Consider the following 16,390-nt stretch of genomic DNA (forward strand, 5'->3'; position numbering starts at 1 on the left):
AAGTACCAAACTCCTTAGAGCAGGAGTGTCCAATCCATGGCCCACAAGGCACTAAACTGTGGCCCTCAAGGGCAACTTCCTTGACAAGAAAATGTGTATTTCATTTGCCGAACAAACCAAGATCTTACACTCAATTCAACAACACTTCTCTATTTGCCTGTCTGCAATGCAATAACATGACCACTACAGCTCTACAGGGGAGTTCTGATTTAAAACAAAAAAACAAAACAAAAGAACATGATACAGGCATTAGTTATTTATTTGCTTATACTCTTCAAAATAGTATGTAAATAAACTACTGACCTGTGTTTAAGATGCAATGCTAAAATACTGACATTTCAAGAGAATTTTAAAAAATAAATAAATTCAGAAATGCTTTGAAAACCCTTTGGAAAGTATAGAGAGGAGGAAGAGAAGTAGCACTTTGGCACCACTACTAGCACCTTCTACCTTCACAGAGCAACCCTTTCTATACAGTTCGCCCACAGTCCTGCCAACACTTTTGCACATATATACCATTACACAGATACTATGGGGATGGGCACAGACAAAAATATAAACAAACAGTCTCATCAAATCCAATAAGACAACTCACATACAAGTATCTACCTAATTGGGGGACCTTCGTTTCAGATAATCAGTAGTACTTCAATGTCTTAAAGTCAACGTATCTTACTCATCCAGATAAAAACAGAATTCATTATTTGTTTTCTGGTACTACTAACAGCTTATGTAAAAATTAAGATGACAGTTGAAACAAGTGACCTGAGTAAATGTTATAGGCAGTGCTGTTGTAGCTATTAATGGTCCCAGGGTATTTGAGAAAGACAGTGGATGAGATAATATCTTTTATTGGACCAACTTCTGTTGGTGAGAGAGACAAGCTTTCAAAACAACTCTGCCTACAAGCTCAAAAGCTTGTCTCTCTCACCAACAGAAGTTGGTCCAATAAAAGATATTATTTCACCCACCTTGTCCCTCTGAGTAAATGTTGGTACCCTGACCAAACAGAGTTTCGCTGCAGTTTCATGACCCTAATGAAGGCTTCAAACTAAAATATGCAGGTGCTTTTAAATCCTTGTAGCCAGCTACTAGGTAATGGTTGTCATTTTAATTACTATATAAAAGAGAGGGACCGAATGGCTAGGCAGCAGTTCTGCGGAAAAGGACCTAGGGGTGGCAGTGGACGAGAAGCTAGATATGAGTCAGCAGTGTGCCCTTGTTGCCAAGAAGGCCAATGGCATTTTGGGAGGTATAAGTAGGGGCATAGCGAGCAGATCGAGGGACGTGATCGTCCCCCTCTATTCGACATTGGTGAGGCCTCATCTGGAGTACTGTGTCCAGTTTTGGGCCCCACACTATAAGAAGGATGTGGATAAACTGGAGAGAGTCCAGCGAAGGGCAACAAAAATGATTGGGGGTCTGGAACACATGACTTATGAGGAGAGGCTGAGGGAACTGGGATTGTTTAGTCTGCAGAAGAGAAGAATGAGGGGGGATTTGATAGCTGCTTTCAACTACCTGAGAGGTGGTTCCAGAGAGGATGGTTCTAGACTATTCTCAGTGGTAGAAGAGGACAGGACAAGGAGTAATGGTCTCAAGTTGCAGTGGGGGAGGTTTAGGTTGGATATCAGGAAAAACTTTTTCACTAGGAGGGTGGTGAAACACTGGAATGCATTACCTAGGGAGGTGGTAGAATCTCCTTCCTTAGAAGTTTTTAAGGTCAGGCTTGACAAAGCCCTGGCTGGGATGATTTATTTGGGGATTGGTCCTGCTTTGAGCAGGGGGTTGGATTAGATAACCTCCTGAGGTCCCTTCCAACCCTGATATTTTATGATTCTATGATTCTATGAACATGAATTTTAAACTGCAGTGAGTCTACTGATCATGTTCCAAGTACCAATATTGACCCAGGTGAGTTGTTTCAAAATTTGTAACTGTATCCTTCATGTTGAGCACCAGTTCTTTTGATTAAAGGTCTGTAATAAAGACAAAGAACTTATTCTCATCATAGCTTGTAACTGTATCATAAGCGCCTTCAAATAAGCAGTTTCCATTTCAAATATATGCCTCTAAAACTTAAGGTTTCTCAAAACGGATATCATGAAAACTACAATGCACAAGTTAATCATTTAAATGGATATTTTTAAAAGACCAAAAAAAACCCTGTATATATCAAATATGTATTAAAAGTAATTGCTCAATGGAAAATTATTTCACTAACATGAAAAAGCTTATCCTCACTTTTCAAGCACTCACTCCCAGAGATGAGGTGCGTGTATGTGGGGGGCGGGCATTCAGGGTCACGGTGTACACCCAGATTTCTGTCAGGGTTTATATGTCCCGCCATGAACCCCACTATATACCACCAGAACCATTAAATCAGAGGTTTTCAAACTGAGGGCCGTGGAGGAACATTCAGGGGGAGAGGGAGGGGGAGGATAAGCAGCATCGCCTGGCAGCTCAGCCTCACACGTTCAGGAGGGAGCACTACCTCCACCCTTTGACTCACCTTTTGTCTGGTTTGGGGGGAGGGGGGCTCAGCTCAAAAAGTTTGAAAACCATTGCTTTAAATTGTGCCCCCACTATCAAGAGCATTGTCTCTGCTCACTCCACAATTCCAATATCACCTTCAGTCTTCATTGCTTCTTATAGCCTGTCTCAGTCCCACTCCACATGCTCCATTGAAGCATCTCTCTCAAAATGTTCCCTTTTTCTCTCCCTCATTCAAGATTTAATGCTTGTTTTCCCCAGTAATTATACATGGAACAACTTTCCAAATCAATATTTGCCATGCATCTTCCTTCCCTTTCAAATAGCTCATAAAACCCACCTGTTTCACAGGGTACAATAAAATGGAATAGTACTTCCATAACATGCTATCCATGTTGATTTTAGTCTATTGTAACTACTCAGTAAACCACCATATTATGACTATATACATTAAATTTGTCAAGCAGGAACCTTGTCATATCGAATGTACAGCAACACACACATAAATAATACCATAAACATCAGTCTGGAAAGCACTCCTGTGAGATACAACATCACATTTGTTTGTAATGAGCAAAGTTATCTACTGAATTCATTTGTACTCTACTTTGAAATATTTTCCATCTCGGCTACTGTATTACTAATACCCAAGGGATATTTTGCACACCCATGTCTTGCTGCCAGGAAAAAACGGGATTAAAACCAAGGCCAAGGTACTTTCTTCCCACAGTCAACTATTTCTGCAATAGGCCATGCTGTAGCTTAATCGTAAGGGGGTGATCACATTAAAGGCAATTTAAGTTACTTATGAATCATTCAGAGGAATGAGAGAGCTAGAGTTGGTGGTCAATCTAACTACCCATCCAGGTTCTTACACAGTGCACATCACCATAATATCTGAGTGCCTTGAGTTTTTAAAATATACTCTTCCCCACTTCCTTCTGTAGGTAACAGTGCTTTTTTGGTTATAGATTCTTGAATGTGTTCATCTGGTTAGGTGGCTTTTAGGTTTTTGAGTTGTGAAAAGAATATTCTAAGAAAACTACGCTGAAGTCGTGTGTTTTTGTACTAGTCCATGGATTAATTAGACTAGCAGCCCATAGCTGTCAAGGGAAGCCAAGCTCCAGCTGAGGCGAGCAAGAGGTGTCCCAAGAGCAGGGAGGACTTTGAACAGCAGAACAGACACCTTGAATCCCAGTCTATCCAATGGGAGGCCAGTGCAGCAATCAGAGCACTGGGGGGAAAGTCCCCCTCGGTCTGTCAAGCCCCTTTACTTCCCACCTCCCCTAACAACTCAACCCCCGGCCCCGCAGCTCCACCCCCTTCATGCCCCGTCCTTTTCACGTCCCTAACCCTTCCCCCCTCACCTCCAGCTTGTGGTTGATCTGGGACACAGTCTGCGCCTTGTGGCAGAGCTGGGCGAAGCAGGAGCTGAGGCTGGTCATTTTCTGCCGCCCCTCGTAGGTGATGTCCGCTTGGTCGGGGTCGATCTCCCCCAGCAGCAAGTCCACGTCCACGAAGGCCTTATCGAACTCCTTCTCCAGCACCTCCAGCCAGCGGAACATCGACACCCCCCCGCCCGGGGAGGAGGCGGCGGCGGCAACCCCTCCGCCACAGGCCCCGGAGCCCGAGCCGCACGAACCAGCCCCCATTCCGGACATGTTGACTCCCCCCCCCGCGGCCTGCGAGGCACCCCGTGCGCGCGCGCCCTTCTCCTCAACGCCCGCGCGGTACCCAGCACACACCTGCGCGCGCGCGCCCGCCCGCCCCTCAACGCCCGCAGGACGCGGCGGCAGTACCCTCCTCCCTGGTGACAGTGGCTGTGAGAGGAGCGACGCGTCGCTAAGGCGCATGCGCTAGGATACTGAAACAGGTTCCGAGGCGGTACTCTGGCGGTGGACTGAGATCGTCGATTGACTTGTGCTGCCTGCCACAACTGACACCGCATCTCAGGGAGCATGGCCGAGCCCCACCTCAGCGATCTCAGCGCCGTTGCACCACTCACACTGCGCAGGCGCTGCCTGCTCTGCGCGCTGTTTAGGCCGCGGCGGGAGGGGGTCGCTGCAGTTCCGGGCAGCGCTCGTCGCCCCGACCCTTCTCCACGCCTGCGTTGCAGGCGGCCCCAGACCTTGCTCACTGCAGAGCAGCGACGCTCGGGGGCTTCTCCGCAGCCCCAGAGTCGTTGGTGTCGGTCAGAGGCCGGGTTGGCGCTTAGACAACGGCCCGCGGGAGCCGCGGCTGACCCGCCCCAACGGCCTCTGCCTGCGTCTCTCGGAACCTCGCGCTCGCGGGACGTCAGCGCCTGGGCGGCCGGGCTTGCTGCTGGCGCCTCCGACCTCCCGCCCCCCCCCCGGCTCTGCGGCCACCAGCACCTGTTGTAGCATCTGCTGGGGGCCAGTAGCCAAGTGGCCAGTCTCATCGTGCCCCCGGCTGGGCCCGCGCAGGGAAAGCAGCCCAGAGGCGGGGGAGGGGCAATAGGGGTCCTAGGCTCCTCTCCCCCCCCCCCGCGAGCGAGCGAGCCCCTCAAACGTTTGAATCCAGTCAGTCCGCACAGCTCTTCTTCCCAGCCGGCCTCGTCTTCCCCCACAGTCTTTCCTGGCCAAAACCTCCAGTTTTCTACATATCGTGACCCCAGCCTTTCCTCCTCGACGTCTCCCAGAAAACGAGCTGGCCCAAGCTTCTCCCCCAAGTTATCCAGCTGTCCCCGAAAACCCCCACAAATCCAACTTCCCTTAGATACTCCTCCCATTGCTCCCCCCATCTCCACTCTGCCAGTTCCCAGACGCCCCCATCTTCCACACAAACCCATCTTCCTCCCCACACAGCACCCACCACCTTCCCTGGTGCCCTTCAGCATACACCCACCTGTCACAGCTGACAAATTTTGTGCAGCTCCACGTCCTGCCCCTACCACTGTTTGAGGGAGAGTACATTGACTTTAAGATGAAGCCAGGGCTATGGTCATACACAAATTACTTGTAAATGTGCAATTTACTTAATGAGCCATACCACATATTTGTAAGTTGCATAAAATGTCACACCTGGAACACACCACTTGCCAGTTATGCCTTTTCTGTGCCTCAGTTTCCACATCTGTAAAATATTCTGATTAATAATTACCTCATAGGAGGAATTAATGTTTGTACAGTATTTTGAGATCCTTGGATAAACGCTGCTGAAGAACAGCAAATGCTTAGTATTATAATGTTATTGTTGTCTGGTTATTACCAATTGCCAACAACCAGCCAATTCAAAGACCTAATTCTGCAATCCATATTCAGGCAAAACTTGACTTCAATAGGGAGGTTTTTTTGCTGTGTGCAGACTCCACAATCAGGTTCCTGAGCTAAAGGGAGAATTTTGGTTTTGGAAGGACTGAAGATCCGGTCCCAGATGAGGACTTTGATATTCAAGTGCTGCCATCTGTTGGTGGCCAAAACTAAAGGTATGTATTGCAACTATTTTCAGAACTCAGAGTAACAGCCGTGTTAGTCTGTATTCGCAAAAAGAAAAGGAGTACTTGTGGCACCTTAGAGACTAACCAATTTATTTGAGCATAAGCTTTCGTGAGCTACAGCTCACTTCATCGGGAAGCGAGCTGTAGCTCATGAAAGCTTATACTCAAATAAATTAGTTAGTCTCTAAGGTGCCACAAGTACTCCTTTTCTATTTTCAGAACTGAGATTTAAGATATAGTCAGTCTCTGAACTGTAATTAAAGTAAATCCAATGCGCAGGGAAAGGGGGCAATTATTCCATTGATTCAAAAATTGATACCTTTCCCCCTTGCTAATGTAATGGTGAGACTTCCCACTGTTGACCTTTTTGTAAACAACTGGACAATAATTTAAAAGAAATAACTGACTTCTGGTGCACCCTAGCCAAACACAGATCTCTGCAGAGAAAATTGACTTATCATTGCATTTGATTCTTGTGCTACTTCTCATTTTTAGAATTCCTCCAAATCTTGCTTTTTTTTTTTCCAGAATGAGACATGTATTGGTGAGAAATTTGATTTTGAAAAGGTACTGTAATTACTGTGAATCTTCATCCATAAATAAACCTGAGCACATGATCTGAGGGGAAATGCCTGAGATGCCCAGTTAGATCTGTTTTTTATTAATAGAACATGTTTTAAAGGGGAGAATGCTTCTCTTTTCTTTCCCAGACAGGTTTGATTAAGACCACAATTCTGTCTTAATCCCAACAGTCAAGGATGAAAATAATCATTAGATTCTCCAATGCGTCAGCTTTATGGTGTAGTGGAAATTCCACTCTGAGTCAAAGCTTTCCTACTGTAAATTGCATTCATAAGAGCACCTTGCCATGGTAAGCCAAAGACTATTCTAGTTCCACTAAACTGTTTACACTTCAGAATCTGAGTTATATATGTTCACTTGAATAATTGTTAGATTAATTGATTTTGACATTTTCTCTTCTAACAGCAGAGAGAAGATAACTATATAGAGAATATGAAGCGTAGTTGTAGCCGTGTCAGTCCCAGGATATTAGAGAGACAAGGTGGGTGAGGGAATATCTTTTATGGGATCTTTTATTTGTTAGTGAGAGAAAGAAGCTTTCGAGCTACACAGAGACCTGAAGAAGAGCTCTGTATATCTTGGAAGCTTGTCTCTCTCAGAAACATAAGTTCATTCAGTAAAAGATATTACCTCACCCACCTTGTATCTTTAAATAGAGAATACATGCTTTACTGCTGTCTATAACCCTAGCAGGTGAATGCTAGGTTGTTCCTGCCTCCCACTCTGCTTCCTAGATTCTAGGATACTAGAGTGGTTAAATGACATATTGGCTCAGCACTTGCACTGTTTTGGGGATGTGTGTTTATTGAAAAATCCACAGAAGAAATTTGGGGAAAAGCTCTAAGTGTATTTTTCTGAAATGTCACAAGAGTGTATAAACTCCACACCAGGCTAGAACAGGCAGAGTTTATTGGTTTGGCCTTCAGACAGGTACTGCACGTGGCTCCACCCTGCAAAACCTGCCAGAAATGTCAAACCTGGAGGAAGGGCTGTCTAGCTAAAAGAATTTATTTTAAGAATTTATTCTAAAAAAAAATAATCTGGAGGGTGACAGAAAATAAAAGGGGGTAAACAGGCCTCACAAAGTTGGCCGCACTTGCGAAAGCAGAGATCTTTTTCTTTTAAGTTTAGATGAAACTGGGCCCAGTGAACCTAAGAATTCCTGCGTAGGAGGAAGGAAGGAAGGAAGGAAAAAGTCAGGCTATTTACACAACTCATCCATTTGATAAATTGAACAAAAGGCTGGTCTTATGTGAGAGAAGGAAAAGCCCATAGGCTACTTGGCTGCAGCTGGTGCTCTCCCACCCCAGCTCTCCGCACACACTCTAACTGGAGTTTACAAACTATTTGGAAATCTCATGAAGGAGAGACTCCTCATACCTCACTGAGGGAAAGACAAGATAGAGGAAAGAGCTAATGAGATCATTTTTGGTTTCTCTGAAAGTGACTCTAGTCCAGCCTGCCTGGAAGTGTATATCGGGAGAGGGAGTGTGGCGTTTTTTGATAACTGTATTTGGAATATTATTCTGATCAAAGAGTTGCTTTTCTTATCTGTGCTCTGTGATGTATCTTCTGTTTGCCTTGTGTTGGGGACACTTGGTTTTATCCTTCCGTATGACTCCCAGGCGGTGAAGAGCTCTGTGTAAGTGCGAAAGCTAGTCTCTCTCAATACCAGAACCCACCTTATCTCTTTAGTTCTTTCTTTAGTTATTGTTCAGGGGTTGCACTGGGCATAGGGAATTGGTGTTTCTCACCCATCTTATTCTCTGTTAAAGTCTTCAGTCTTCTGAGTGTCCTTGTTGCTTGCAGCATAGGTGGGGACAGGAGAAAGGCCCATCATGTGGCCACTGTGTTCTGTTTTATACCCTTAGTCCATGTGCTTTGAGAACGCAAGTCCAGGCATATCTGGTGGGCATTGCTGAGTCCCCAAGCAAGGCTGAGCAATTCCCCTGGTGTGGCCTTGTGCAGGTGAATCATTGCATTGTAGCTCCCTTGCTGGACAATGGCTGGTGATTACTATTCAGCACCCCCTCTGGGTGTTGGTTACCTCCCTTGTCATTGTCTCTGGAGAGCTAGTGTCTGAGTACTTCCCAAATCCACAGCATATTTTCGTGGCAACCATACCACACATTCTCATAACTTCATATACACTAATGATATACATATTTAGATAGAACAGTGACTTTCAGCCAATCATAACCTTTTCCCTGATACCTCACATGGCACGCTTTATATTCAATATCACAGTTATATACAAATGAGGAATATGGGGGTTACAAGACCCTCCCCCAAGGTATAATATGTCACAATCTGCTCAATGTGCAATGTCAGTCAAAAAAGCTAACAGAATGTTAGGAACCATTAGGAAAGGGATAGCTATTAGGACAAAAATATCATAATGCCACTATATGTATTCATGGTACGCACACAACTTGAATACGGAGTGCAGTTCTGGTTGCCCCATCTCAGAAAAGATACTGGAATTGGAAAAGTCACCAAGAGAGCAAAAAGACATCATTAAAGGTATGGAACAATTTCTGTATGAGGAGAGATTAAAAAAACAGACTGTTCAGCTTTAAAAAGAGATAACTAAGGGGCTAGGGGTATGATAGAGGTCTATAAAGTTATGAATGGTGTGGTGAATGTGAATAAGGAAGTCTTATTTACCCCTTCAATTAACGAAAGAGCCAGGGGGTCACCCAAAGAAATTAATAGGCAGCAAAACACACATAAGGCAATATTTCTTCACACAACACACATCAACCTGTGGAGCTTATTGCAAGGGAATGCTGTGAAGGATAAAAGTGGGTTAAAAAAAGAACTGGACATGTTCATGGAGGGTAGGTACATAAATGGTTATTAGCCAAGATGGTCATAAACACAACCTTCAGAGTAACAGCCGTGTTAGTCTGTATTCGCAAAAAGAAAAGGAGTACTTGTGGCACCTTAGAGACTAACCAATTTATTTGAGCATGAGCTTTCGTGAGCTACAGCTCACTTCATCGTATGCTGTAGCTCACAAAAGCTCATGCTCAAATAAATTGGTTAGTCTCTGAGGTGCCACAAGTACTCCTTTTCTTTTTATAAACACAACCTCATTGTCTGGATGTCCCTAAACCTCTAACTGCCAGAAGCTGGGACTGGATGATGGGATGGATCACTCAGTAATTACCCTGTTCTGTTCGTTCTCTCTGAAGCAACTGACACCAGTCACTGTCACAAGACAGGATATGGGCTAGATGGACCATTGGTCTGGTCCAATAAGGCAGTGCTTATGAGTTGGTTCAACCAAGCCCTGTCCACTTAAGATGCCCCAAAGTCATCACTCTCAGCAAATTGTACAGAATCATTATCATTTCTTTTCTTGCATGCTCTGCATACAAATGACATCAGCTGTTCATTGGTTCTCTATCTTGTGTGATTTGATCAGCAGTGAAATAGTTGGCAATGTTGACGATTAAGTCATTAAGCTTCAGAGTCAGGGTAGTCAGTTGACAAAGACTTCCTGAAGAATTGGGGAAAAATAAACCCCATCCCATTAAGGACTAGGTGCCACAGTCCTTCCCCAAGGATCTTCAGGGCTGTCAGTAAATTCCATAATACATTTTTTTGTGATTTTCAAGACTCACCTACCCCCAGTAACACTTTGTAGTACTGAAACAAACATGCAAATTAAGGACCCAATCACCCCCTATTGCTTTATGCAATGTCTGGACAACCCCTTCTGATATCACAATTTTAGCAAGAGGCCTGCAAGACTATTACTGCAAACCACTGGAAGGTACATAATTCAGGTAACTTGCTGTTTATTATTCAGATTGACTGCATCTTAATTTAGTGTTGAAGGGCAATCCACAGCACACCTCCTGCTACTAAGACCTGTCCATACTTGGAGCAAAAACTGAGATCTACAAGCACTTTCTAAGCAACGCTATGCTTGACAACTGTTTTTAACTCAGAGCCAACACTGTTTTAGCATGGTTTCAGCTTATAACGCTTATACAAGGTTCTAAGACAAGGCTCAGCCTTAACACAAATTAGTTTTACAACAAGACCTCCCAGCAGCATTAAAATAATCATTCAGACAGCAACTCTGCCAACCAGATGTAAGCAGAGGAATGTCAGGGCAGTTCACAGTCTGTTCCTTGTAAGTCCCAGGCCTCCTTCTCAGGCTCTGGCTGTGCTGCAGGGATGCTGTGGGTTGGACATTTGCTCTGGTGGTGGCCACAGGCTCTAGATAGCAGGGCCCTTCTTCCCAGCTTTGCCCCTGCCCTGTCAGAGTTACCAATCCTTCTTCAAGTCTGGCCTGCAGAGCATCCTGGCTGAGGCATCTCCCTGTGTTGGGCCCACTGCCCAAGGTCCCCCCTCGCTCTCCCCAGCTGCTCATGACACCTGGATCTGTACTGCTCCAGTCCCAGCGCCACTCTGTCTTAGCTCCAGCTCCACTCTACCTTAGCACAGCTGCTGCTCTGCCTCCAGCTCCCTGGGCTGCTTCTCTGGCCCCTCTGGCTCTGGATGCTACAGGTCTGCTCTGCAGGCTGCTTCTGTGACTCTGCTCCCAGCACTGACCTGCTTCGTGGGCTGCTTTTCTGGCCCCTCTGGCTCTGGTTGCTGCAGCTCTCCTCCCAGGGCAAGTCTGCTCTCTCTGGGCTGTGCTTCTGGCTTTGAGGCTGCAGCTCTGCTCCCACAACAGGGGCTGCTCTCTCTGTTTCTGGCACAGCTCTGCTCCCCAGCTAAACTCAGGCCCCTGCTTTCTCCTTAGCTCGGCCCCACCCTGTCTGACCCAGGCAATTCCAGCTCACAGGGAGGACAGGACCTCCCTGGCCTCCTGACTCCCTGATTAGCCTGCCCGCCCTGTCATTCAGGCTGACCTAGACCATTGGCCTCTCCTCATTGTTCCTGGGGACTGTCAGTCTCAGGGTCCTGATTCCCCATCGACACTTCCCTTTGAGTACTGGGAGCTAGCAACTGAAACACCCCCACTGAATGTCGGTAAGGGGGCAACAGTCCCCTTACACAGACACCAACAAAAAAGTTCCTTTTCACTTCTTCATTTTTGGCAGTATACTCTCAAGCCTTTCCCCCCTCCCCCCCCCCAAAAGCAATACAACTACTATGTTCACCAAAACTTTGTTGAATGAGTTGCCCCCACCACTGGTGCTGTCAGCAGGGTTCTACCACAGTATTTAAATAGAATTGCAACACTAGAGTGGCTACAAACTGTTCTACAACTCTATTTGACTGAAGCCAAACTGGTTTGAAATGCTTCTGTATGCCCTGTGGGAATTGAGCCTAAATGAGCTCATGTCTGACCTCCATCCAAATAACTGCATGAGGCATATAATGCTGGCTGCAATTTCTGCAGGGGAAAGTCTGATGGAGAATCAAAGCATTTAATTGTGTCCAACTAGTAAAATGTCATTATGTTAAATTTGGTCAGTTACATGACAACATTAGTCTATCCATTTGAATTAGGGTTTCAGTTTTCTTTCTTAGCCTTGATTTAAAACAGATTTCAGTAAATGTCACAGTGGAGAAATATATGTGGAATTACATTCCTTTCTGCTGCGTCTGTTTAAAGAAAAAAGGCCAAAATAATGCCTCCTACCCAGGCGTTAGAACTTCATTCTAACATACCTTCATCTTGCATTAAAAGATATCAGCTTATCTTGACAACTGGCAAGGAGGTTTCTCATACTTACTGTGTTAAATACCTACAGTAAACATTGTCTTTAAATTCACACAACTCAATATAACGACCAGCTTATCTGTCCCTTTATAGAGTATCACCTGTTCTTGAATTTGGATGATCTTTTTCCCTTTGCTGGGGGTTTGGCTTGGCTTTATCTTACAACTGCATTATCTGCAATGGTGTCAGAGTTTACCAGTCATTAATTTTACTTCTTTCATCCCTTGTCAGTGCTACATTTATTTCTCATGTCATCAGACTTCACAGGTCAAACAAGATTTCCCTTTTGCTCCTCCTGCTCCCAAAGCACTCTCACAGATTAGTCCTTCACTTAGGAAGTTAAATGTGTTTGTATTAGTATTAGACTGTGGTATTAAACCATAGGTATGTGCAAAAAGAAAAGGAGTACTTGTGGCACCTTAGAGACTAACCAATTTATTTGAGCATAAGCTTTCGTGAGCTACAGCTCACTTCATCAGATGCATACTGTGGAAAGTGTAGAAGATCTTTTTATACACACAAATAATGAAAAAATACTTCCCCCCACCCCACTCTCCTGCTGGTAATAGCTTATCTAAAGTGACCACTCTCCTCACAGTGTGCATGACAATCAAGTTGGGCCATTTCCAGCACAAATCCAGGGTTTAACAAGAACGTCTGGGGGGGGAGGTAGGAAAAAACAAGGGGAAATAGGTCACCTTGCATAATGACTTAGCCATTCCCAGTCTCTATTCAAGCCTAAGTTAATTGTATCCAATTTGCAAATGAATTCCAATTCAACAGTTTCTCGCTGGAGTCTGGATTTGAAGTTTTTTTGTTGTAATATCGCAACTTTCATGTCTGTAATCGCGTGACCAGAGAGATTGAAGTGTTCTCCGACTGGTTTATGAATGTTATAATTCTTGACATCTGATTTGTGTCCATTTATTCTTTTACGTAGAGACTGTCCAGTTTGACCAATGTACATGGCAGAGGGGCATTGCTGGCACATGATGGCATATATCACATTGGTGGATGTGCAGGTGAACGAGCCTCTGATAGTGTGACTGATATTATTAGGCCCTGTGATGGTGTCCCCTGAATAGATATGTGGGCACAGTTGGCAACGGGCTTTGTTACAAGGATAGGTTCCTGGGTTAGTGGTTCTGTTGTGTGGTGTGTGGTTGCTGGTGAGTATTTGCTTCAGGTTGGGGGGCTGTCTGTAGGCAAGGACTGGCCTGTCTCCCAAGATTTGTGAGAGTGTTGGGTCATCCTTCAGGATAGGTTGTAGATCCTTAATAATGCGTTGGACGGGTTTTAGTTGGGGGCTGAAGGTGACGGCTAGTGGCATTCTGTTATTTTCTTTGATAGGTATGTGCTTTGCTGAACTGAAAATAATTGGAATAGAGTGGGATCTACAGAGGTACTTTGTTAAAGGTAGAGCCCTTTGAGCATACCCCTGGATTGGGTCCTTTTCAAAATCTTGCCAGAGGTGGTGGCCCACCTTATAACTTGTAGCTCAGTGGTTAGAGCACTTGCCTGGAATGTGGAGACTCAGGTTTAATTCCGCTCCCTCTGGTAGAGAGAGAGAAAAGATTTGAGGAGGGGTCTCCCACCTCTTAGGAGAGTACTTTAATCATTGAGCTATGGGATAGTCTGATGTGGATCACATCACCCTCAATCTCTCTGTTGAAGCTGTTCCACTGTGGATAAATAATGAAGGAGTGATTGAAGCAGGGGAATTGGACCCAGGGTCTTCCACCTCCCATGTGGGTGCCCTAACAACTGAACTATAGAATCATTCTCTCTCTCTCTCTCTCTTTTTCCTTTTTGTACTTTGTGTTAGATGGAATCCTGTGGGTGAGAGAGAATGGGTTATCAAAAGGAGATGAAGAACTTGTACATTTCATCAACTGTGGGGTTGGCAGCGTAAAGGTGTGTGTGTTACTTCAGCACTGCTGAAAGAGGGCAGAATTAAGGTTGCATGGCATGGGTAGCGTGTGAGTCGTCCGTTTGGGGAGGCTAGCCCCACCCCACCCTTCTGCCCGAAGCCCTGCCACCCTTCCGCCCCCCCTCCTCCCCTACTGAAGCCCCAAGGGCCCTCACCCGCAGCTGCTGGCCCCACTGCCCCAGTCCCCCCCGAGCACCCCCCAGCACAGGGCACTGTGGCCCCAGCCCCGGTGTGCCGGGCAGCCCTAATGCTCGGTGACCTAAGCATCAGGTGGGCAGCCCCAGAGCTCCCAGCCCTGAAGTGCCGGGTGGCACGTTCCCAGTGCCTGGGGGCTCCCCCCAGTGCTGGGCAGCCCCAGCCGCTCCAAGTTCTGGTTGCAGGCTGGCCTGCCCTAGTCCCAGCCCATTTCCAGGAAGAGGAGCAGCCTGCCTGGCCTGGGACCAAGGGGGAAGCAGTAAGCAGGAGGGGGCCTCAGGGCGGAGAATAGGCAGGACCACATGGGGCTGTTTGGGGAGGCTTAAGGCCTGTGATACCTGCCTTTCATGTTGCATGGACAAACTTAACTACATTTATTGGTTTTCAGACGTTTGAGTTTTACTCAGCTCAGCATTCTGCAAGAGGGCGACATACTGCCAAGCAACCTTAACTCTATGTTAATTTGGATTTTTTTTTTACGTACCATGTCCCACAATTTGCATACTGAGCCAGCCAACACCACCTCACATGCCCACAATACACCAGCTTTGCCTCACCAGCCCCGATTCTTCACTCCTCCCCAGCCATGCCCCTGACCCATTCACTGAGTTCCCCCTCCACCTGGCCCCCCTCTCTTCTACTTTATCCAACCTCCACCACCGCCTGCAAGCAGGGAACATATCTCCTTGAACATTTCACTCCCTGGTATACAAACATTTCTATTCCTGTTACTTCCCCTTCCACCTGATCGCCCCTCCCCATAACCTGACTGACATGCGGTACCTGGAGCAAAGGCCAATTATGTTACAGTGGAACAGTGTTTCTGGTTGTGTTTTAGAATAGGTGGGAGGGTAGAGTGTGTAGCAGAAATCACAGACAGGGTTTCTGTTCCAAAATATTGAGTATTTTGTGTTTGACAGAAAGATCCTCTGCCCCCTGTCCAATAGATATACCCCATCTCCGAGAGTTTATAACGTTTCTATGGCCTACAGTATACATTTTCTGGTCAGCCATGAACCTCCAGTTTCCCAAAGAATGTTCTTCCAACACATATTAATAACTTTTATATTTTTGCTGCAGTAATTATTCAGATGCTCAGCCAAATCAGAGAAAACTAAAACAGCTCCTGGACACAAATCTCTGATGCTGTTCAACTCTGACCTCATAGATTATGTGACATGTACATCAGGAATTAGGCCCAGATAATTTCTGCCTGAGTGAATCACCACAGTGTCTGGCAGATCACAAACCTCTTAAGTCACCAGGTAGATGCTGCAGAGTGGGCAAAACATGATGCCAATGCAGGCCACCTGTCTTCACTCAAATCAACCTGTAATCAGCAGCTCCCATATCATGGTATACTCCTTGCTCTCCTGCAATCTTTCAGGGAATCGCCCAGCATCCACACCATGGCAAGCTTGGCAGCACATGGATTTCTTTTCCCTCAGCAGTCAAGGTACCTGCATTGTCATTCCAAACTTCTGCACTAAGTGTGTTTGGATACACCACATTAACCTCCCACAAGATCAGGAAGTAGCTGTTAGGATATATTCAGGCCTGTCTGTAAAGGCCTATACACTAAGAATTTAGGTGTATTCTTATCACTTGGCTAGTTAGGGGTATAAAAGAAAGAATCAAAATGACTGTCTGCCGGTGTAAGGTCCTTCTCTTACTGTGACAATCTGAGGCCCTGTGCTTAGGCTAAGATCTTTGGCTAAGCAGCAGACGCAGCCATAAGCTGGGAAGCGAACAGTCACATCCTCACATTCCAAACTAGTCACATTGAAATAAGGTGCTATTGGGCTGTTAGGAATACAGTCCTGTCCTGATAGTGCCTATCACCTCCAGAGAAAGGGAAGTGCCTAGAAGATATAAAAGGAAACTTAGTTTGATAGGTTTCAGAGTAACAGCCGTGTTAGTCTGTATTCGCAAAAAGAAAAGGAGTACTTGGGGCACCTTAGAGACTAACCAATTTATCTGAGCATAAACTGAGCTGTAGCTCACGAACGCTTATGCTCAAATAAATTAGTTAGTCTCTAAGGTG

At 45.7% G+C, this 16,390-nt stretch overlaps 1 protein-coding gene across 2 annotated transcripts in view; it reads right to left on the minus strand.

Annotated features, from left to right (window-relative positions):
* Positions 1–4,718, minus strand: part of GOPC (golgi associated PDZ and coiled-coil motif containing) — a 59,729-nt gene extending 55,011 nt beyond the window's left edge. The window contains exon 1 of one of the 2 annotated variants that reach the window (XM_048844702.2): positions 3,861–4,718. In XM_048844702.2, coding sequence (XP_048700659.2) covers positions 3,861–4,346 — 486 coding nt within the window. In that variant the 5' untranslated portion in view covers positions 4,347–4,718. The remainder of the gene's footprint in view (positions 1–3,860) is intronic. The other variant, XM_048844703.2, reaches the window with a different exon arrangement.
* Positions 4,719–16,390: the final 11,672 nt, after the last annotated feature.

This window comes from Caretta caretta, chromosome 3, assembly GCF_965140235.1.
Source record: "Caretta caretta isolate rCarCar2 chromosome 3, rCarCar1.hap1, whole genome shotgun sequence".
NCBI classification, from domain to species: Eukaryota; Metazoa; Chordata; order Testudines; family Cheloniidae; genus Caretta; species Caretta caretta.